This window comes from Pleurodeles waltl, chromosome 6 (assembly GCF_031143425.1).
Source record: "Pleurodeles waltl isolate 20211129_DDA chromosome 6, aPleWal1.hap1.20221129, whole genome shotgun sequence".
Lineage (NCBI taxonomy): Eukaryota > Metazoa > Chordata > Amphibia > Caudata > Salamandridae > Pleurodeles > Pleurodeles waltl.
In genome coordinates this window covers 1,445,894,319-1,445,919,259 of record NC_090445.1, presented here as the reverse complement: position 1 = coordinate 1,445,919,259, position 24,941 = coordinate 1,445,894,319, and the positions used below count along the sequence as shown (strand labels likewise).

Below are 24,941 nucleotides of genomic sequence, written 5' to 3'. Positions count from 1 at the left end.
AGATCTCAAATTGCATCGTGCGACATATGGAATCCTCATCTAACCACAAATTAGCATCGGCATGTGGGACTTCATGCAAAAACAATTTAGCAACATAAATTTAGAAAACTCCTAGATAGGGACCTTATCAAAATCAGCAGTTGGCTACCTAAAAGAAACACAATGCAATTTTACAATTTCCTTTCATATTTACCAATTACGATCAGCATACAAGGAAGTCTTCGTCTCACAGGTACCGTTTCTCGATCAGCATGGGACGGGGCAAAGGGGCAGGGGTGAACGGGGCAATTGCCTCACGGCGGCAAGGTAAAACTACTACTTCATGCAAAGGGACAAATCAAAGTTAAAGTCTCTAGGGCAAGAATCATTAAAGTCTCTTTCTCTCGATTAGAGAAAGCATCAAAGTCTCTCAAAATGGCGTCGCAGCAAAGTGGTCCATAATAGCTACGAAGTCTGCAAAATGGCGGGTATCGAGCTGGTAATGGCCGCAAAAGGCTCAATGGCTACCTTCTTCTCGTGCACCTGGGTTTTATAGACAACAGTTCGAGTCCAGTAGGGTCTCCCATTGGAGGGTTCATAGGTTAGCTTCAAATTGTCCAATCAAAAACGACAGTTCTCAAGCTTTCACTTAAGCATACATTATCCTTGGAGATGGGTACGCAAGTTGCAACATTGTCTATCAATTAGCTCACTTTCAGAGCCTCCATTGTCCGCACCTGCAAGTCGACCTTGAATTAAAGAGAAAATATGCCAGGCTGGCACGAAACTTTAAGATAAGCATGTGAACAGTTTCTGTGGAAAAATACAGCTTCAAGCAGAAATACACGTTTAATAGCACATTGGAAAAAATACGAACATCTAAACCGTGAGACCAGGCCACTAGGCCAAAGCCTCCTCTAAAGTAATGCTAAGCTAACGCATTTCAAACAAGCAAATCGTAGCACACGTTTATGATTATGTCGGATTAGTGCAATTCTAATACACCACGTTATATAAAGCACGCGTATAAATGTTGGCAAACTACTCTGAGGGCACATTTTGTCCCCGTACAATCTTTATTAGTTCGGTTAATGTCACACATGATTATTTCACACTACGTTTATGCGTTAATAAATCAAAACCTTCATTTTCTGCTTCATCAGGCCCAAAACCCCTGCCCCCTCATCACTTGACTTCCTTCCAGTCCATCCACCATTGACAGTAACCTGCCACCCACTCCTCGACCTTGGAGGCCGCAATCACTGCTTCATTTCCAGATCCTCCTGCAACAACCTAGCCAGATCATACTTTATTGAAGTGCAATGACAAAGTGAAGGTGTACCGTTCAAGTAATCAGAGTTATGGAATCACCATTGTGTGGATGGGAACAGAGAGAAACTGACTGACAAAAAATGAGAAGGAGAGTCTGACTCACAGTCAAGCCACATCACATCAATCTAATCCCTCACCAGAACATTTCCCTCCTACACCAATGCATCCATTCCACATGTTGATGATGGCCGTCCCAGTCCATTTCACAGCCAGTAAATAGGTCACAAATGCCACTACCCACCCAGGACATTTGCCACCCAGTCCAATGTCCATCCAGGCTCTCTCTCATGTGTCAAACTGTGGCGCCTCACAAGTTACTGAAATATATATGTTGCATGTAACACTTGCACACATACTAAAACACACATCTCCACGTGCCCCAAATGCCATCTCATTTTCTTTGCACCCTCCACATATTGCCAAAAGCTATGCTACTGCCAACGTTTGACTTTTAGCAGTAGACTTTCACTACTTTCTCCAGCTGCCAACATTCATGCGTGTCCTCTCCCAGAACCCTTCTTGTTTACAAGAACTACAAAGCCACAACCATACAATTGGGAACATTCCATAGTTTAACACCCTGTAGCCCTTGGCATATCCTCTTCGCACAATTCTAGCCTCATCTAGGAGGCCATGCACTGCACAACCATCTACACACAAGCTAGGACAGCATGTGAAGCATGTCCAACACGTTCACAAAAACTCTATGCATAGAGGTAGACCACCTTCTTGAGCTTGTCCTCAAACATCATAGGTCTATGTGGCAGTGCATAATCAGACTTTCCAGTCAGTGCAGGATCACATACTCCAGACAGTCCAGACCGATTGCGGTCATGACATTCCACAAGTGCTAGGGGCTGCATCAATGGCAAATATGCTCTACACAAATATCTGTCACTTATTCATACATTGCATTAGGTAATTTATTTGATTTCTATGTGCATCAGTGGCAGTGCCTCCAAAAAATGAAAGTGCATAGAGATGGGTTATAATTTGGTATTATGCACTATATAATAGCAGGACATTTATAGTAATATGAAGTTTATTGCTTTTCTAACAACAGAAGAAAACAGATGAATAGCACCTGATAACCTTGCATGAATTAATCAATACAATCTGGTTCAACATTGTTCAAATGTATTAACCAAAGCACATGCCTGAATGATATGATGCTCGGTGGGATCTTTTCTTTTTTATTGTAAATAGCTTGTACCTTGTTTATAATCAGTTTGGTCCATATCTGTAGTCATCAGCTTCCCAACCCTCATCTAGTCCAATAATTTATTCCAGGAAATTGTGTGAAAAACCTACAGGCGTTCCAGGTTTTGCAGACAGTGTTCCAGAGGAGCACAGATTCTTGGCTTTGCAGGAAGATGTTGACCACCATGCGCACCATCTGGTCCCTTGACAAGGCCAACTTCTTCCTCCTAGAGTGGACATTGCAACCCATCTCCCAGCTTGCAGAGAGAATCCATCTGGTCGATGTCACAGTCCAAATCCTGTTCTTCCAGCTCATAGAGTTCATCATCATGGAGCTGTCATACATTCCTCATGAAATCCTTCGGAAGGTCCAGGGTTTGATCAAGGAGAACGATGCACCTCATTGCATCATCACTGCTCTAGAATGCATACTGCGCATCACCCAACGAGACACGCTCTTCAGTGATATCTTCCGTGACTCTGGCCTTCTGGGAACTCTTCTTACCCAGCTGAGGAGGCAAGCAAAGCTAATGAGGAAAACAGGTAGTGTATATCATTGTGTTCCCATTGAGGAATACTGGAGCTGTACACCGCTGTGTTCTATTTGAGGAAGATAGGCATGATATATAGTTGTGTTCCTCTTGACAAAGACAGGTGCTGTACATAGTTGTGTTCCAATTAGGAAGACTGGTACTACACGTAGTTGTGCTTTGCTTGAGGTAGACAGGTGGTGTGCACAGTTGTGTTCCCCTTGAAGAAGATGTATACTGCATATGGTGTTTTTCCCTGGGGGAAGACAGGTGTCCTATATGATTGTCCACCTCTTTACAAGCCAGACACTCTAGGTTTTGCTGCCTCGTTATATAGGGACTGTACATATCTAGTTGTCTGCCACTTAGGAATGCAGGTATTGTATGGTTTTATCACTCATTAGTGACTCTCAAATATCTACTTACAGCTTTATTGGGAACATAATACCGATTCCGAGATATTCTGAAAGTAGGTGTAGATTTTTTATCATTAACTCTACCCTAATGATATTTCAGGAGTCATTTTTCCAGCCGTAACATATCTGTGGTTCACATGTTCAACCTCAACAATGTGGTACACCACGCTGTTGTACATTTGTGTAAACCTCTTGAGAACACGTACAGCAGGGCAGTGCCGTGTGATGAGGATGATTGCAAGGCTGTGCCCGTTGAGGTAAAAATGGTGTGTGCCCCTCACAAAGGCATGTACATGGCTGTGACCCTTTGGAAGACCGCAACATCATGGGTATGTACCCCAATGAATGATTAGCATAGGGCTCTGAGCACATTACGAAAGCTGGTGAAGGATTCTGTGTCTCTTCCTGAAGAAGACTTGCAAAGACCTTTAAACTCTTGAGAAAACGGATATGGGAGAACAGGTTAGTAAGCATTGGTCCTTGTATGAAGACAGGTAAATGTCTGTTTATGTTGTTAGCAATGCAGGTAAAAAACTTTGAGTAAGAGCAGTATTAGTCTGTGTCCTCAGTGAGAAAGGCAGCTGTGGAGATTTGTATTTCATGACTTTATGTTCATATTTGTTTGCAGTGTGTTCACTGCACAACTAATTGTTATGAGCTGTATACATAAAGGGCTGCGTGTCCCCGTAAGTAGGCATTGCAAAATTTACCCCTTTAGAGGCCAGTAGAGGCAGTGCCCACTAACATGGTCGAATTGGGACTGAAAATACGCCCGGCACCAAAGTAAAAGAGGCCCCCTTTATTGAATCAGACAATTAAAAATGGCCCACACTTGCATATCAGGACAATTGTTAACTTATGACACGCTGTCTAAGAGTTTTGCATGGTGTGGGAGACTGCCTACATTTGTGCGTGCTGCGGGCAAAGTAGTGGTAATATCAGGGAAATCAACAGTAAAAACAGGCCGACCATATTATAAAACAAGCCCACAAACAGCCCAAAAACTGGCCTACACATTGCCCCGCCAGACTGCCCTATAAGCCAGTCTGACTATGTCCACTAAAGTGAACAATACTGTGTTGTGTATGTTTCCTTCAGAGGAAGATGGCGACAGGGTTCTGCCCCTATGACTCACCTCCCCATCTGATTTAGCTGAGTTACTGAAAACCTAGAGTATGGGGTTAAACCATTTGTCTTCTAATATAGCAGAAGTAGATAAACCAATATCACCAATGCAGTTGTTAACTAGCATTAGCAAAGCCAATAGGTCTCGCTTTTGCAAGTGCTATTGGCTTTGTCAATGTGTTTTAGTCATTTTGTATAGAGTGGCAGAAGTAGAGAAGAGTAGAGTGGAGTAGAGTAAAAAGGAAGGGCATAGAGAGGAGTGACAGAGTGGAGGGGTTTAGAGAGGGTGATGCATAGAGTGAAAGGGTGTAGAGTGGAGAGGCATAAAATGGAGGAGTGTAGAGTGGCGCAGAGTAGAGTGGTGCAGGTGTGTAAAGTGGTGCAGTGGAGTATAGTAGTGCAGAGTAAAGTGGCATGGAGTGCAGTGGAACAGAGTGCAGTGACATAGAGTAGAGTGATGCAGAGAAGAGTGGCGTAGATTGTTGGCACAGGTTAGAGTAGTGTGGAGTGGTGCGGAGTAGAGTGGTGTAGAGGCGTAGAGTGGTGGAGCATTGCAGGGTGCAGTGGTGAGGTGTGAGTGGCTTAAAGTGGTGCAGTGAATAGCAGAGTGGCATGGAGTGAAGTGATGTGGAGTGGTGCAGAAAAGAGTGGAGTGGCATTGAGTGCAATGGGGTTGAGTAGAGTGGCATAGAGTGCAGTCATGAAGAGTAGAGTAACAAAGAGTAGGGCATCGTAAAATTGAGTGGTGCAGAGTAGAGTGCAGTGGCATAGGGTGGTGTGGAGGAGAGAGCAGTGACGTGTAGCGCAATGGCGTAGAAAAGAGTCCAGTGGCATAGAGTGGTGCACAGTACAGTGCAATGGCATAGAGTGCAGTGGCATAGAGGGCAGTGACAGAGTGTGTGGCATAGAGTGCAATGGTGTCGAGTTGTGTAGTATAGAATGCAGTGGCATATAGTGATGTAAAGGGCAGCGGCACAGAGTGGTGCAGAGTAGAGTGCAGTGGCATAGAGTGCTGCAGAAGAGTTCTATGACATAGTGCAGTGGCGTAGAATAGAGAGCAGTGGTGCAGAGTAGACTGCAGTGGCATAGAGTAAAGTGACATGAAGGGTAGTGGCATAGAGTGTGGTGGCTTAGAGTGCAGTGACAGAGTGACGCGGGGAAGGGCACAGTGCATAGAGTGCAGTGGTATTGAGTAGAGTGGCGTAGAGTGCAGTGATGTGGAGTGCAGTGGATTAAAGTGCAGTGGCATAGAGTGGTGCAGAGTAGTGTGTAGTGCTGTGTAGTACAGTGGCACAGAATAGAGTGCAGTGGCATAGAGTGCACTTGCAGAGTGCAGTGGTGCAGAGTAGAGTGTGGTGGCATAGAGTGCAATGGTGTAGTTTGGTGTAAAGAACAGCACAATGTATATAGTGCAGTGGTGTATAGTGGTGTAAAGTGCAATGTCACAGAGTAGTGCTGAGTAAGATGCAGTGGCCTAGAGTAGTGGTGCAGAGTAGAGTGCAGTGGGGTGGAGTAAAGGGTAGGAGTGGAAGGAAAAAGAAACTCCATGAAAGGGGATAAAGGAGACTAAATGAAAACACAAGCACGAATATAGAGTGCTTGAACACAAAATAAAAGTAGCTTCAAAAATAGGAGCAGTGAATGAACACAAGTACTTGGTCCATGCTCCAGGGGAGGGCCAAACACAAGAACAAGAGACAATGCTGCACGCCGTGACAAACGGGGACAGAGGAAATGAGAGTGACGTTGAAGCCAACAGATGGTAAGCTATGGGCGGGCTCAAACCCACTGTGTTAACACATCTCGCGGAGACTGCGCATGTGCTGTCTAGGTGAAGCCTAAAAAGTGCATTGCAGATATTGGTACATTGCATGTGTTTTCATCAATCTTCTCTAGCTTCTATCACAATGACATAGAATTTAGATTAATATGAGTAAAAATGTCCGGAGCACAATGAGACTAGTAACAATTTTTTAGGTGGGAACTCTTATTTGCACTCAAAAGGATCTAAAATCTGGGTGCAAATCACGTTTTCTCCCATGGTAAGTTGCAGGTGAAACCTGGTGCTAATTGCAGATAGAAATAGTGCACATGTGTTGTTTGTGCACCTACTAAAAGGGCATGGCATATGTATTATGTACCATTCCAAGCTGGCAAGCTTGTAATTGGGAACCAATTGCTCACCACTTAATTTTAAATCACAATTAAGCAGCTGCTCAATTTGCATCTAATTTTTGTGACACTGATTGTGATCTAGACCACAGACTTCAACCTGTGATCCAGCTACGATTTTTAAGGAGACACTGAGCATTGACTTCTGGTACTGGAAAGGGCACCCCTGGGTGTAGTCATTTTCTCAAGTCTTGTCCAATGAAGATTTGAAGTTTGCGCTAAATGGTTGACTTATTGAAATTAATATTGTAGGATGACTACCTCACTCCACATTTTTTCCAACATTGTTTCCAGTAGAAAGCTTTTCACCTGCAAATAATTGTATTCATGTGTACTAGTCTGATTGGGACCATTGACCCAGACAAAGACTACAATACCCAGAAACTATTAGATCGTTAGGAAAACGGTATAGTAGTGTCCTAATATACATGGAGAGAGATGCTCCCGAAAACATTGTGTGGGTGCGATCTGCACAAGAAGGTAGAGCTTAAGATTCAAACAATTAAATACACTGTGATTAATTGGGTTGGGTGACGACAAAACACACTATCTGCTCCATTTAGAGCACTAAGCCTAGATTGAATTGTTTTGTTTTTCAGTTTATCTGTGATGTGCTCCTTTAGGAAGCTCCATGTTTGTGTGTTTCTCCTTTTGTGTCCCACAGCAGGCAGAGGTGTGGTTGACCTGGAGCTCGAGTCCGAGCGGGGCCTGACCGTGGTCAGGCTGCAGGCCGTGGCAGCCCTTATCTGCGGATCCATCAGGAATGCTGGTGAGGCAAGACTAGTACCAGATTGCTGCCCTTCAGAAATGTGTGTTATTTCAATATTTGTGGTTATTGATCCAAAAGATTGCAAAACACATGTTCTTCAGGCGCACACGGTTGGTGGCACCTGCTCGCCATGCTGAGCAGCGCGCTGCACTTCAGGCAATTAACACATGCTTCCTTCTGACTGAGCGATGTGGATTAATTAAACTCATTAAAAAAGAGACATGGAAATTAAATACCCAAATTAATAAATACGTGTAAAAATGTAGTGTTTCCCCATCAAATCAGTAGAAGATGATTACACCCATCACTGTCTCCAATATCTTCTTCCCTCCTAGCACAGTGCTTTTATTGAAAGCCTAATTTTACTGGTCATGGTCTCCACTGCTGATGTAGTTAAGGTCTCCAAAGTTCCCAAACCCATTGTTATGTTCTCTTTTTTTTTTTCTAAAGGCGCCAAGCCACTTGCAACTGTCATTGCATTCTGCAACAGATCTATTCAAATCAAATAAGCTCTGTTTGACAATCGCTTTGATATAGGTATTGATGCTGTTTGTGTGCGTATAGCCGAAGGTAGTAAATCTTTTTTGTATACATAGGTACCTTGTATTTAAATGAACAGCAAACCATCGGTGCATAGACGTCAATATAGGGGCGCCCAAAGGACCACAGCACACATCATTTAATCAACACCGGTACAAAAGTCCTTCACTACATTTCTAATCACAGACGGTTCCGTATTTCTTTAAATAGAAGTTATCTATGTATACACACGTATTTACTACCTTATGCTATACATCAGCATTTTGCCAAGCCTGGATATGACTTTTTGACCTTTCACCATTCCCCACAGCATATTAGGGACTACCATTTTCTCCTTTGCTTGTAACTTTCAGTTCCTTCACAAGCACCGATGGTTCCTTGTTCCTATAAAAACTAAAGATTTAAGGGGCTTCTAGGGTCACTAGTGTCAACACCTCACAGTTGCCTCAATCAGCCTTGAAAAGGGGCCATGCTTGCTTGCCACTAATAGGCGAAACACATGTTGGCTGTTGCACTGTTTTCTCCTAAACTGTCATCGCCATGGAGAAAGATGAAATCTGAGGCAAATGCAATTGGTGTCTTTAACACTATATCGGTGTGGATTGAATCTGTGAAAATAACCATGTCGTAGACGCTTAAAGTGTACAAACTAGTATAGAATTCTAAACCAACTTACAGCCTCATTTTCTTGTGCCAAGTAGTCCCTACCTACCAATTGAAAATGCAGCAATTTTTCACCATGTTATTGCTTTGTGTATAAGAATAGGCACTACGTCTTGCAGGCCATCTTCGGTATATTTTGCAAGGTTCAAGAGGTAGTTAATGGTGAACCTCAAAAAATGAACAAAACTTGATTAAAGCTGATGTTATTCTATGGGAAAGAGATCCTGAATATCAAGTGCACTTTATGGAAAAAAAAAAAAAAAGTAAACCTTTTCCATAAAGTTGCTTAAAAGATTGTTACTTTGTGATGCAGGTAAGACCAAATGTCGGCCGGCTAGAAACAGCAGTAAGCGTTGAGGGAACAACATTTGCATTGATCGAACAGATGTGGAGGACGCTACTAACATGGAAATATTTTCTTAATTATTCAGTCATAATATTGAATAAATCACCAATGCAGTATACCAAGGAACGTGTTTGAAGGCAATGTGGACATATGTTTCAGGAAACACTAAGCTAGTAAGCTTCGATCATCGATTTATTTAAATTAAGCATATTTGTTGGTTGTTTTGTGTGGAAGACACATTAAAACTGGACACACAAAGAGCAGCGGTGCTCATTTAGAGTTTTGCTGAGAGGGATCTGTGCTATGAACTAGCAAAGACCCGCATCACTGAAATTACACTTTGTGCCATGTAGAAGTGGGGCGACCACCAGCTTTCTGAAGGTGGAGCCACAGCTGACACCTCCTTTGTAATGTTTGATACAGCGGTCCGCCTAACACAAGACTGCTGGGTGACACTGATTTCTCCTGTAAGGCACATCTGGGCGTGGCAGGTAGAAGAAACAATTGACTTTTGTTTTCTGAATGCTAAGTAGGCAAAATTTATGCGTAGGCGGCCTGACCACTCGCAAAATTAGCAGAAGCCCTCGCCTCCACTTCCCTAGGAGAGGACCATGGCCAGAGAACTATACATGCTGTGTAGGTATCTCTGTGGCATGAGTACATTTACCCAGGAGGCCTTTAGACTTCGTGCACACCTAATTGCTGAACAGACACCATTTGATTAACCTTCTTCCATGGCAGACCCGAACTAGGAAAATCAGTGACGCTTGCTAAATAGGTTGGCCTGAGCACCACTGTGACCCAGCAATTCGGTGGTGGGAGGAGCACTAGGTCAACCAACAGAAGAGCTGATGAGTCCTTGCTGGAAACCAAATAGACAGGGGAACTGCCAGTTTAAGGTACTGAACGCTTATGAATTTATCGCAGTCACAGAAATATTGAATGACAACATAGTCTTTCACAGAACCCTTGTTTCCTTTTTTTTTTTTTTTTTACTGTTTGCTGTATAAAGAGTCAATATTATAATGCTATTTCGTTTTAAATGCTTTGATATAGGAACACTCCATTTGCAGAAACTTATATACAGTTCTTGGCGTTACATCTATTGACTATATGTAGGAACACACCTGACCTGTGGGGTATCGTTTATCTTCCAGTGGTCCTCAAAGATTATGGTATGGTCCCATACATCAAGATCTTCCTAGATGAGGCCTGCTTCCGCGGTGCTGCACTTCAGATCCTGGAGCAGCTGTCCGTCATCAACGCGGAGGAGTACATGAGCATCATCATCGGGGTGCTCTGCTCCTCTACACAGGGGGAGTCACAGCTCAGACTGGATGCCCTCAACGTAAGTACCATCTACACCAATATCCTTGATCCTATCTTGCCACTTTGTATACTGAATGGACAAAGGCAGGTGAGCTGAAATGTACATGGTACCATGAAACCACTGCACATGGAAGTGAGGTGTGCAAGATTAAACATGAAACATGAAGAAATGGTAAGTATCCAGAAAACCTTAGTGGCAGTCTGGCCACAAAGCGTGAGCAGGGGTATTCTGTATATAAGGCAATTTTGAAAACTGTAAATGAGTAAAAGCGAATAATGTATACAAGATGAGAGAAGTAAAGGCAGGCTAGTTATAAAGGGAATGAGAGGGAGGATTCAGAATTTAGGATTGTGAGGCAATCTTATGTCTGTAATGAGTGAGTATCTAGCACCGAGAAAGGAAGGATTCTATAAACAAATAAGAACAAGCATTGTCAGACCCAATAGGTCTCACCTTTAGGGCAAATTGGAGATTCTGTACAGCACTGGTTAACAGCATGTTTTGTCAATGTTTTGTTGCGTACCCAAAGGAGCAAGGAAAGAGGTAAAACGTGAGGTGATGCAGCTGTTATTGGTGGCCATGTCATTTTTTCATGCACACATGTATTAGCAGGTAAGCGCATGCGGTTGCCCCTTTTTAGGTCGAGCGTAGGCATGTGGCCTCTTGTATACTTTTAGAATTCTTACTTTTGTGGGCTTAAAGCCATTTCAGTGTCATTTAAAAATCCTTGCTTGCTAGTGATCAGTCATGCCTCTTGGTCCCTTCTTTTTCTCTTTGGGATCAGGGAATAACTACTTTATAATTATGCTTTGTTGTGTTTATCTGTTCTTTGGGGGACTTTTTTCTTGGTTTCCTGCTACTGTGAGTCAATGTGCTTACAATGCTGGGCTCAGGGGCACTGTGCAGGCACCCTACTGCTTTGCCCATATTGCTTAAATCGCACTCCCCTTACGCCATGTTCTTGCTTGTCCCACCACCCAATAACCCTCCTCCCACTGGCTGCTTGCCCCATACCCCTTTGTTTTCTTTTGCCTTGCCACTTCGCGCTCAAGGCGGTATGTTGTTTCTTCATCTTCCTTGGTTTCGGGCATCTTGCGGTTTCTTTGCGATGTCTGCGGGGTCTTTTTTTTTATATATTTTTCTGTTTTTGCAGTTTTATGTAGTGTGAACTCGATAATAAGAAATTACAAAGCTTTACATGAGGACCGGTTACATTACACAAGAACACATTCATTTTTAGTATTAAAGGGAGATTAAGTGATTTGCCCAGAATCACAGGATGGGGATCCAGCGATGAGACTCGAACTGTGTTCCCCAGCTCCAAAGTTGGCAGCTTTGTCCCTTACGCCACATCCTGTCTCCTAGGGTTCTTTATCTGTGTGTGTTGGGGCAGTCTGGGAATAACTTCTTTATACATTATTTTTTTATGTATATAGCGCTTGGTATTACAGGTTCTGCCACTTCATAGCACTGCAAAGCAAGTGCCATTCTTTACAAAGTTGCTATAATTCATTTGCATCGACCTTGCAGAGTTGAAGAGGTGAAAACGCTATGCCAGGATCATAATCTGTGACATTCTCGTTCTGTCAAGACCTTTGCAATGGGTGCCTTAACTAACTGACTTGATTAGAATTTAACATGAGGTGTTAGCATGTGCTTTTGATAACTTCTGGAGGGTCACCAACCAAACACATAGGTTAGTTGTAGGCAAGAAGATGGCGAAAGGTGTTGTCTCCAAAATGGTGGACAAGGAGTTGCGACTCCAGACTCAAGCACTTCACGGCCTCAAGTTCGATATTAAAAAACATCTAGCCTTTAGATGTAGATTGGGCCTCTTTGAATAGAGTTCAGTTAGTAGAGGCAGCCATTTAACTAACCCTGTAGCTCAAGGAAGCTAACAGAAGGGTGCCACAGTGAGAGGAGCAGCGTATCATAGGGTGCAAAAGTGCAGCAACCTCCATCACTTCTGCTTCTCAGAATTCACTGGTGTCATGGCTTTGATGACCGCCCCATCACAGCTACTGCGACCTTGGAGCTGCCACTTCTGGAAGCACATGCAAAACAGTGCTTGAATAGCATTGCTTCCTGTTTGAAGAGGCACCATCTCAAATACTCCCCCACAGTCGCTGTCACAGGCACAGAGCGCTCCCCCATCACCCTCTGGACTACCTGTGTATAATGAGCCACGCATGGTCTGTCACAGTCCAGTAATGTTTAACCTGCTCTCCTCTCGTCCAACCCCAGGCATTCATGTAAACACTCCACTAAGTTCCCATGCATCATTTGATGTAAACTCTATGCGTTATTTCTGATTGCTGTGGTTACCAAGTGCATGGAAAATCAATGTCTAGAAGATATCTTTCTGACCCTATCAAGTGGCCCTTTTCTCACTCCTGCTTCTACTGGTTCCTCCCAGTGCATCACCACTCCTCTCCGTGCCTCTAGGAATATAAATGTATTTGTTTATATGGGTACACAGCTCAAGGACTACATCTAATTGTAAATCCTGGACAGTAACAGTAAAGACTCCATGGGCAGGAGATGTTTTAAACAGGAGAACTGTTGTTTCACACCTGTGGCAAACCAGGACCAGACACGTCTTGTACTTATGTAACCCAAATGTGGTGTTGTGACTGAAGTCGTTTTTTATATAAGACAATAAACAGGCAGCGCGGAAGACAGGCTTGCAGGGTAACGAATGTTTAAATAAGTTCCAGATAAATTATTTGTACATAATTACTCTTATGTAGTTATCAAGAAACTCTGACATGGTTCTGGACCTACCTTGGATTCCCAAAAAACATGTACATTTGAATCCTTTTCATAGCCCAAAAAATGGCAATGAACCAGCCCTGAGGGAAGCCTCACTGGGCACCACTGGTGTAGGTGAAAAAACACTGTTGTCCATACCAAACCTTCCCACTCTACTTTGAGTGGTCCCGCCGACAAGGCCAAGACTTCAAATTTTGAGTGGCCACCCCAAAATAAACAATTCTGACTTCAAAACCATCAGTGAGTGCACAAATGTATGCACCAAAAAGGAACCGTCAAGGCCGAGGAGATTCAGCTACACGTATCTGTTCGACAGAGTCCAGTCCTGAGCTGAGGACTGACATAAGACCTGTCAAGACTGTCAAGGCAGTGCTTTAAATAAATACAGAGTACCAGCCCTTCTATCGTTCCATTTAAAACACTGACCCAAGGTCACAGATGTCACTCCTCTGAAATCAGCACATCTACCACTGAAGCTCTGTTTCACCAATCTGCATACATTTGATGCCTCCTGTTCGGTTAAGCTGCCTCTTCTGTTATTCTCTTGGTATACAGTCAATATTTTTAAAAGTTAGACTGGTATTGCCAATGTAGAGGAGTAATTGGAAACTAAACACAAGTGAGAGAGACCAACATACAGGATGTGAGGAGAACCACACGGGGAAAATAGCAACATGAACACACAAGGGGAAAAGTGCACGAGGGCGAGAGCAACATGAAGCATGGAGGGGAGGAGAAAGAAACAAGGGAGAGATCTGGAGAGCACTTGCGCTGTCAAGGAGTGCTTAACCAAAAAGTAGTTGCCTAAAAGTAAGCAGTGGAAGGACACAACCAGAAGGATGGTACAGAAGCTATGCTGTATGGGAGGAATAAACACAAGAGGAAGGCAAGACGATGCAAGCTAACAAACTAGGCGCAAGCAAAAGAGTGACAATAAAGCCAACAAATAATTAGCAGTGGGCTAGTACTAAGCTCACTGTAGCATCTTGGAAAACTTAGAATAGGTCTTTAGCAACCAAACAGATTGTGCTACCTGGTGGGTGTGATCTAAACAAAGAAGGTTCCCGCACACAATGCAGTCAAGTATTCTGTAACCTCTGTAACCTTGTAGTGGGAGTGGGTAATTTTTGGGACAGTAAAGCGTGAGGTGTTGTGTTTTATAGATACAGTACGAGTGAAGTAAGATAATATACACTGCGACTCTGGGAGAGTACTCTTTAGAGTAATAGAGTGTTTAGCTTCCAATAACTTGGTTTTATTTAGCTTCATACCACATATTTTGGAGGCTCTAACCACTGCAAAATTCAGGTAACACCCACATTAATAGTGCACGTGGCATCGAATTTCCCCAGAATCTACAGGTCCCTTGAGATGTCATCAACACTAGCCATTCCGGCAGAAATATGCAGGTCCCATGAGATGTCATCCACAATGAGCCATCCTGCTAGCTGCGAATGAAACTGAGTAGTTCATATGCTGAAGCAATATTTAGTACAGAGAGAGAGAAGAGCGTGGGAATATCCTGCAGAGGGGGAGTATAAGTGAGGATGCATTCTGTGTAACAGGAAGAAAATGAGTGTCATTTTGTGCACACAGAGTACGTTTAATGGACTATTCTATAAATGTGGATGCGGCAGGGGAAACTATTTTACCCACCGAAAGGAGTATACTGTGCAAAGTAAGTAAATGTGAAGCAGTATGCTGTACTGAGGGATGCGGTACATAGGAAGCGTGTACATGCATGGAATGCAAGTGAGTGTTGTGCATAGAATGCTTAGTGTGTTTTACACCACTAGCAGTGGGAGAACATTTTACAGACAAGGAGTGAAAGTGAGTATGAGTGAGTAAACGTGCACAGGGATTTTGAGTAAGAAAAATGTTGACATTTCTTTATACTAATTTGAAATTGAGGGAGTAATCTCAACAAGGAGTGGGAGTGAGGTCTTTTTTGTACAAGGGGAGTAAGGAAGGATGTACACTGGGATTGCGAGTGAATAAAGATAGGAGATAATTACATATAAAGGAGACAGAAGTTTAGAGAGCACGTGGTACAAGGCCTGGGACGAAGACTATTGTGCTCCAGGTTTAACAGAGGGCGTTGGGATGAGAGATTCTACAATTGCGCAACAAGGACTGAGAGTGAGTGAGTATTCCGTGGCCAATGATTAAGAGGGAAAGTGGAATGTTCTCCAGCAGTTTATCTAAAACAAGACGTCTCTTTTGGCCCTGATACCCAGTTGCTTGCACACGAAATACTCCATTAAACACCACACTTCAGGGCTCTCAAATCTGTCTCTGTCTGTGACTGGGCAGTGGCCTTTCCATCGTCTGCTGCAGAAGAAATTCAGCCCACGTTTCCAGCCGACCTAGGCCCGAAATCCAGCGCTCTTTCCGAGACTAATTCTGACAAATGATAACCCAGTTAAAATATAATAAGCTGGCAAATTTATTATGAGTTCCGTGGGGAGGCTGATTGCGTTACACACAAATTCAGATTGATTCGCTAATACAGATTTAGCTGTTAACGCCTTTGCAATTGGATTATCTCGGCAGTCTTGCGGCGTGACACACCAAAAATTATGAGGAATATCCAATAATGGGATGGCAAATAAATCCTGTTAGCGCTAAGTGAGTTAGCGCTTCGGCACGCACATCAGTACCGTGGATTTTGGCTGGGGGGGATACTAACTTATAGGCGATTAAAGCGTAACCGTGTTACAGGCTGCGCTGACGCAGTTATGAGCGACCCTTTGTGGCGCGTGGCGGAGGGTCTCTGATTACTGCCTGGCTGGACTTATTACATATCATCGTTGTTGAGGACCCACGGCCTCGCTGAGGGACTGTGTCCCTGAGCTGAGTGATGGAGTGCCCTGTCCCTGGGCGGCTGGCACTCCAATGAGCCTTTCCTACTGTCCTCCTTTCCCGCCAAAGTAGACTAGATGGTCGGCAGCCTGTGAAGTAACTAAGACCAAAAGACCCCGCCCAGCGTCGGCTGGGACAGAAAATAGTCTGGGCACCAAAAAAAGGCGGACCCTAGTAGTGAATTAGATAGCTATAACAGTGTTCCACCCCTGCTAATGGTGTCAGTTTTGAACTTGTAAAGACACGCTCTGTATGAGTTTTGCAAGGAGGAATGTAAGGATTTGAGCTTAAAGAGTAAATATCAGCTCAGATTAAATATCAGCTCAGAAGACCCAAGAACAGGCCCTCAGTCCGCAAAAAAGACGGCCCACACGCTGACCAGTCAGACCAGCCCATGAGGCACTGCCTGACTGCCCTACAAGCCAGCCTGACTCTGCCCTCTCCTGTTCTAACCACTTGCTTTAAACTGTCAACCCGAAAAACCCTAAGAGGACTATCTGTAAAATGACACGGAAGATGTGTGAACTGCGACTGGGCATAGTTAAACGTGCATAGGCACACCCTAGGACTATTTTCTTAAGTGTACATAATTTACATATTTCCTTTTAGCCCATGTGCAAACTGTGCCTTTTGTGAGATGAAGGATGATGCATAGGTTTTCTCCAATCTTACACTACATTCCCTTGTTTTTTTTTTAAACATATTTTATTGGGTTTTACAAAGCTGATTCTGTGCATACTGTGCATCCAGCTAGATTATCAAGCAACTGTTGTAACGTGCAAAACAGTCGTACGGAAGAACCGCCACCCAACAACATGAAGTTCAATCCCCACCCCGTCCAAGAGTTGCAATTAAAATACCATCCTTCATGTTACGAATGACTATGGTCTAGCGCCTATAGGTCAGCATGAAGACTCGTCTAGTTTATTGTATTCTCATCTCGGAAGGGTGGGTTGGGATTGGGGGTAAGCAGAGGTCCCAGGAGTGGGGTTCAGGTGTTGGCATGCTTGGAGACCTCCCCTTGAGATGCTACAATTGGATTAGTGTCCGGGTCCTTAAGGCTTTCCACTAAAGCTTCCCAGGCACGGGCCACATCCATGGTGCCAATCCCTCGTCCAGCCTCTCTCAGTAATATTCTCCCTTCACATCCTGTCCACTTCTACAACTTTTTACGCATGTAAGTAACCGGGGGCCTCTAGGGAGCTTCCAGTTCCTTGTGATTTCCCTTTTAGCCAATATAAAGGCCAAGTCCTGTAATCTAGTACACCTAGCTCCCTTGTCCATTTATGTAGTACTCTTTGTAAACGTAAGAAAGTTATAGAATATTTTTTTCCAAATGTACTTTTTCCTACAGTAGATATATCCCTTTCAGTCATTCTTTGAAAACTGCACACTTTTGTTCACTGACTCACACTTTCTGTGTCATGTATGCCAGCACTATTTATCTGTGAATTTAATGCGTAGACAATCTCTGTTGGAATTGTATTGCAAGGTGTTTGTGAATACCTCAGTGATAAGAATGGGGGAAGTGGCCTAATGCTAACAAAAATGGCCTCTTTCTGTGAGTGCCCCTGAGCTCCCTTAAGAACCTCTCGCAAATGCTGTCCTCATAGCTACGTTCGGCAGCCATTAATCTATGGCCAAATAAGGCATGCCGCTAATTAGTTTGGAATGAACCTTTCACGACTGGAATGACCTTTGAACAAGAGGCACAACCCCTAGAAGACATTAACATTGTTCCCTAGGTGTGTTATTTTAAGACTCCGCCTCCATTATATTCTAAAGGAGTGTGTTGTCATCCCTTTGAGTGGCAATGTGCTGTGCTAAACATATTCCAAGGATGGCCTGGAGTACATTTACACCTGTGTTGTGACCCTACGGATGTAGTCCCTTTAGAATATTATAGGCTGACATAGAATAGAAAGAAAGGATATAGGAAATGATCGAAATGGACACCTAGAGTATAAGAAACAGAGCATAGAATATTGCATACACATTTACTAGCTGAAATCAGGATACATGTTATGCCTACAATGTGTGGTTAAGACTGTGCCTAATTTGAGCTGGTGGTTGCCAGTGGGTGCCACTGACAGTCATTTTGGGAGATTAGCACTTATTTGTCCCAATCAGACATTTTCCTAGCGCAAGAGAGGGGAAAACACACAAAGGGGACATAGGAAGAGAAATATGCAAAAGCACTTGCAAAGGGAGAAAGCAGGAACCTTCAAAGGAGAGGTAAAAGGGCAGAAAGTGTCTGATAGTTGATTAAAGAGGCAAGAGATGCATTCAAGACTACACTGCCTTGGTGTTCGGCGCACTGAAATTTTATAGCGGCGGCTGTGAGCTACTGAACAGAGCTTTGGGACCAGCACAGGATTCGTATTTGCTGTGTTAGAATTTGTATGTTTGTAACTATATTCACTGCATGCCCTAGACAAAATGTATGTTATCATCATGTGTTGCTTGATAAACCTATTTGGATTAATTTTATTTTTATTTGAATGACTTAATAAAACAAAATGAAATGTTTTTAAAAAATACCTTGCGGGGTTCAACTCTTCTTGTAACATCCCATTCAACTTGGACTTCTTTGTGTATGCCAATAGGGCTGTCTGATGACTGGTGCAACTTCTAGGTCATGTTCTGTTCCAGCCCATCCTTTATCTCTAGAGTCAAAAAGGGCATGGACGTTTTCATCACTCATGCTTACTTAGTAGTACCTTCCCCTGTTGATCCTTACACAGCACATCACATTTGTTCTCGTGGGGAGAATACCTATGCGAGATTGCGTCAAGGCCATCCAAGCCAGTCTTCCATTCCCAGCCAATAAGCATTGCCAAAGACTCAAAATCACATCCCCCAACCAGTGCTTAATTTGTAAATAAATAAATGCAGGAGCCCAAAGGCTGCATAGTCTACATTCTATCTCCTGCATGTTTAATCCAGCACCAAACACCCTCTAACTCTTTATCTCACTCTATCAGGTTCGTTTTCATATCTGCTTTTCCTCTCTCTCTGAGTTTTTCTATTTTCCACTTCTTCCTTCCTTCTCCCTTTTGTTTTTTTCTCTGTTGCTCCGTTTCAGAGTCTTTTGATGAAAAATAATTTAGGGTCCCCAAAGGTAAGTGCTGGTGGGCCCCACCTGAAACCACAGACTCAAATTAAGCACCGCTCCCAGCTCATCCTGAATATGATCACATCACTCCAACCAGTGCTTAATTTGTGCCAGTGTTATATGGTGCTCAGCACCTGCACTTAACTGTTAACACCGGCACTTACTTATGACTATCCATCACTTGGTGGCACTATCTGACTATTTCTATCGGGATCACATCGTTTAACCAACTAAATGTGACATCTGGAAACTATTTTTAGAGTGTCCAGGCCATTCATATGCTTTAGGTGGCCTGGAGTTGTCAAAACGGTCACATTTATAGGAATGTGATGTTTAGTGGAGAGATTTTATACTGGCATGCGGCAGTGATGGAAGTTCCAGTCAATAGTACAACATGGAGTGCCCTCCTGAGCAACACCTTGGGCCCTGGAACTTGTTTATTTAAAAATTAAGCACTGACCCCAACACTCCGAATGGCAAATAATATCCTGACTTTAAACTACCCCAGGTAACGAGCCCCTTCTATAAAACAGTGAACGTAGTTTAAAATCATGAGATTCATCCCTAAGGCCCTGCACTGGCAAGCCAAATTCACCTCTTCAAAACCCTAAATACGTACCAGCTGACAAGACTGCTAAGGTGGCTTCCCCGACTTCTTACCACCCAGATTACCGAAAATAAAAGGCTTGGAAGGTGGTTCCACCTCTCTCCTGGCTCCCAGGGGCGTGGCTTGGCCAATAAGATTAGGAGGGTGTGCCTTCAGATTTTCTAACAATCAGGCTGGCATATAATGTTTAGGTGCATGGGAGGGGCCTAGGGAAAGGGGAAAGGGAGAGGTGTGCACGTTGATAAGAGCATGAAGAGAGAAAACACATTATTTTGTAAAACAACCAATACTTTGGACGACGTTCAAAACAGAGTGGGGGAGAGTGTGTGTTCTAGTCTGTGCGTATGTAATAAATCCTAGTTTAATCCTACTAACATGTCATAATACCCGACTGAAAGCACCTGTACCCAACTGTTTATCAGAAAATACATTAGGGTGGTGTAAAACACCCCCGCCCCCCAAAGCAATGCTACGCTGTGGACTGGCTCTACCACCTCCAGCTGTCTCCATTTAGTTGTCCCAAACTGCATGAAATTGCCTGTTGCAGCATCTTAAAATAAAATGCTGGAGCCCCTCTGCAGAAAATGTCTACGGGCTCCTGAGAGACCAATTTCTGGAGATATCCATAGGCCTTGGGATAAAAGGGGGCACGCTGTAGGGTGTTCCTCACCCTTTTACGCCTGAGGGGCTGCTGGGGCTTGCATTCCATTCTTGTACTGTTGTGTTTTTTTTTTATTTATTTTTTTATAGAAGGAATCACACATTTGAATGACTTAAGTTGAATATCTTGAATATCTGTACATTCATATTATTAAGTGTGTGTATGTGCTCAGGATTTAAAGTCCACGTTTACATAATAGGCTGTGTGCGCCAAAAGATGGTGTGGACTGATTTTAAAGGTATGTGTGTGTGCTAAAGAGAAAGTGTGCATCAATCGTACGTAGAGTCTGCACATTGCATAGCGCACAGCATGCTGATATTACAGTATAAGAATGCGTATGTGCGCATCATGTTAACACCACCTACAATTAAGGGTTGTCCGTCGAATACAAGATGTGTGTAGGTGTGTGCACAATAAAAAACGTGCACTAATTTAGAACGTGTACTTCATTATGAGAAGTTTATAAAACCTGCTTTGTACATCGTTATTGATAAGTATGCATGCAGAATACAGACTGCACACTTCAATTGTGTGTGGATGTGTAATAAAAATTGGGCATATAGGATAGAAAATGTACAGTGATATTAGGAAGTGTTTTCAGGCGACAATTATTAGAGTGATTTCTAGGTGCTATCAGATTTAACGAAGTACAGTGATGTTGGGGGGTGGATGCAGATTTTAACATGTATTACTGGAAAACAATACATTAATAATGTAATTTCAAGTCACTTTGAAGGGGGCACCAGTTACAGCTAAAAATGATCAGAGGTTCGAAATATTACATTTTAATACCTTTACATATTGAAATATAGCTATGGCAGCAGATAAAAGCTTTTAATGATTAGTTTAAACTTCACCAGATAAGAGCCAAAGGTTAATCTGCATGTTGTGTTAAAACAACCACTAAAGATTCTAAGTAAAGGACGCAGGTATGGAATGACCTAATCCATTTACAAGCGTAAACCCTTTCCTGCCCTTAATTTATCAACAGTGGAACAGTCCAATGCGTTTGCACAATGATAATAGTGGAACAGTGCAGTGGTTCCCAACCTGTGGTCCGTGGACCCCTTGGGGTACGCAAAGCCTCCTCAGGAGGTCTGCGACTGCTAACAAATTTAATTAAATAATGTTAACAGATTTAGATCCCCATCTTTCAGTAATAACTCATTGGGGGGGGGTCCCTGGATTCCAGTAATGATAAAGTAGGGGTTCACAGAAGTCAAAATGTTGGGAACCAATGGAATAGTGCATATATCCTTCAGTTCCAACAAGTGGTCTGGGTGATGGTGGTTATTGTGTAACCTTAGGACACTTCTATAGATTATAGATTCCTGAATGAGTGATCACTGATTTTCTGCTCAAAGATTAAATGGTGGGTGAGCCCACGTCCTGCCTTGGCTGCCTACCAACCAATTCCTTTTGCTGTTTCAGTCTCTGCTTCGTGTTCTACGGATACCAAAAGCCCGCTCTGCCTTTCGGACAGCCAGTGGATTTAATGGGCTATTGTCAGTTCTGTCAGACATGGAAGGTGCACTATGTGATCCACCTTGTGCAGCCTGGTCCTTGATCCAGTCACATCACATCATGAATTTGATCCAGGCCATACTGAGTGGCATCTCAGCCGCTCTGCACCAGGACATTGTCAACTGTGAGTTCTTCAGGAGAGAGCGGTTGTTCGACAAACTGGCTGAAGACCTGCAATTGCTGGGCTCCTTCGGTGTCCCTGACTGGGTGAGGACTGTGGACTGCCTCACCGAAAGGCGGAGTTTTGAACATTTTATTCACCTGGCCTTACATTCGGACGGATCTTTCCCTACTTCCCTGAAGAACTGTCTTGCACTTTCCAGCTTTTTAAACTCCATTGCCTTAGGATCCCTTCACTTTGAAGCATCTCCCAGTGAAATCAAGCAGACATGCCAATGTCATGAATCTACAAAAAGTGCGTATCTGAGTGACCGTGAGGGACACAATCAGCAGTACACTGAGGTCCAAAGCACCAGGAAAGAGTCCACCCGTAGCTTATCGGAAAACAGGTAAGCTCTCTTTATCACATTCATGAAATGTTTCTAGCTATTTGTTGACTGTAGTATGGCTTCAGTTTTATTATTTTAATTTGGAGGATATATTTACTGTTTAGTTGATGAATGTGTAACCTGTCGGCATATTGTGAGGAATAGATTTACTACTGGAGGACTCCATCTGAAATGTCTGCTAACGAGGGTAGACTCTTTTAAGACTTGAGTCTCTACTGTTTGTCTAACTGAAGGCATTGAGCTACTATTCAAGGTCTTATCCTTAACTTTGTTGGGAACCAATGGAATAGTGCTCAACTGTCTGAGACATCATCACTTAGTGTTTACGCACCGTCTGCGTATCCATGAATTAGGTATACTTCCATTGCACCTTTTTGGCTGAAAATGGAAGGGTTTCTGGCACACCAGCGCAGAAGACCCTTTCTGAGTGGTGGTGATGCAAATCAATCAACTTTGTTGACATCGCTTCAGCCAATGCAGCAGAAGCGTTGGTGGTTAGTAAGCTCCATAAAATGTGACTGTTTTTTTAATGCTTGTCCCATAAGTTAGGTTCTGTGTCAGGACTGGAGGCAAGGATTATGCTATTCTTGCTTCACTTTATTACAATTTTTTTTTTTTTTAAAGCAGCCATTTTAAAAGTCAACAAGGAAAAACTACTGTTCCCAAGTCCATCAAGTGCATCTTCTAATCCACAACAACTGGTGCCAATATAGTTCATATTCTTTTTCAGGGCTCCCTCTTTCTTCACTGCTCAGCAGCCTAGTTAAGGGCTTTTCCTTGCTCTCAGTGACACTTACCTTTATTTGTCTTATGCTTTGATACTTGCAGTCGGATTACTGTGTTATTACTGATAACCTGATGTTTATTTGCTATAGGTTCCTATTTTTTTGGTGCTAGAGTGCCTTGGTGTTCCTCGAGCAACTTTCCACATTTAGGACGCTGCTGTGCCGTCCGCCACCTACTAGGGGGTGCAGCCACATGGCGAGTCTTCGCTGCTCTGCGACACACGTCTTTACACAGAGAAGTGTCAGACAGGCACCCTGGAGCCCTGTAATGCCACATCCTGTCCATTCTGCCTCATGACGCCCTGCAGGGGTCTACAGTATTCCCACATTTAAAAACTGGATCCCCCTCTGGGGTCTGTATAACCTACCCTTCACAACGCCCTGCGGGGTTAGTAACTACTTGGAAGTGCGGGAAACAGTAGGTTCCTAAGACACTTTGAACCAAAACAAGACAATATTATCTGGCACAATGTCCTTTCACTGAGTCCTAAATCAACTGGATATAATCTGATCCCAATGTGGTGTGTTGGTAGCTCATCTCTCTTTGAGAAAGTATATAAAAATTAAAAAGCAGATTTCAAAAGTGAAACTTATTAAGAACTATGCAAGAGTAGTCCAAGATTAAATCTATCTAATGTTTTTTTCGTCGTGTTCCAGTCCTGGCTATAACTGAAGAGTATTGTCAAGCCTTTGTTGAAAATCAATAATCGTGATAACCGAACTTTGTCTGATGCACAGGATGTTTTATTCTGTAGAGAATTCCAGGGCTACTTTACCTTTTAAACTTAATCACCCAATTAATAACCTTTGTTCTAAATTCTCAATTGATAGTCTCAGTTCCTCCTGTGAAGACCAGAATTGGAGGACGTTCCCTGTCCTTGCTCGGATCCCAACCATGGAATAAGCTTCCTTGGGGGATTAAATCTTTCAGTCCATATAATGCCATCAGGAGGACTTTAAAAACCTCCCAATTCTGTTAATTGTTACTGATATTTTTTTCTGTACCTGTCAGTAGTTTGTTTTCTACAATGAAGATGATTGTCGAGTGTAAAGCTGTGCTTAACAAATTTGAATCCAGTCCAATCCAATATCTAAATGGAATTGACCTTGCAATGAAACAGGCTGATGAACAGATTAGAGGACACACATAGAACCAAGCTAACCGAGGCAGAGATGAAAAAGGAACAAAAAGTGAGTGGAAAGCATGACCAGTTTAGGATTTTGTGCGAAAAATGCTGGTGGATGCATAGAGACACAGTAAAATAAGAGATAAAGATAGTCCTGTAGGAAAACATTATTTTAAAATAGGGAAAACAAAGAAAACCAAAAGGGGGACACAGAGGGCCTCATTTAGATAGTGGCAGAGAAGTTACTCCGCCAGAACGGTGATGGAAATCCCATCCACCAATATCTAAATCCCATAGGATATAATACAGAACAAATCAGTACACGTACATTCATGTGTAAGCAGGCAAAGTCAATAAGAAGGAAAAGATGAGATTGATTTGATGAGCAGATGACATATTGTGTCAGTACTCATACTCATTTAAAGCACAGATCACTTTAGCTACTATGTCAATGAATAGTACAAAACTGGAAAAGGCCACCTTTTCTAGAAAGCCTTTCCAAATAGATAGAAGAAATGCAGATTGATTTTACAGTTCTGATGCCTGCAGATAAAATGAAACTCATGCTTCCATCACA

At 43.0% G+C, this 24,941-nt stretch overlaps 1 protein-coding gene across 2 annotated transcripts in view; it reads left to right on the top strand.

Moving 5' to 3' along the window:
• The window catches only part of WDFY4 (WDFY family member 4), a 778,336-nt gene that overhangs the window by 174,468 nt on the left and 578,927 nt on the right, over positions 1-24,941 (top strand). For both annotated transcript variants that reach the window (XM_069240880.1, XM_069240879.1), the window contains exons 10-13: positions 2,602-3,054; positions 7,419-7,523; positions 10,230-10,420; positions 21,851-22,452. In XM_069240880.1, coding sequence (XP_069096981.1) covers positions 2,602-3,054; positions 7,419-7,523; positions 10,230-10,420; positions 21,851-22,452 — 1,351 coding nt within the window. The remainder of the gene's footprint in view (positions 1-2,601; positions 3,055-7,418; positions 7,524-10,229; positions 10,421-21,850; positions 22,453-24,941) is intronic.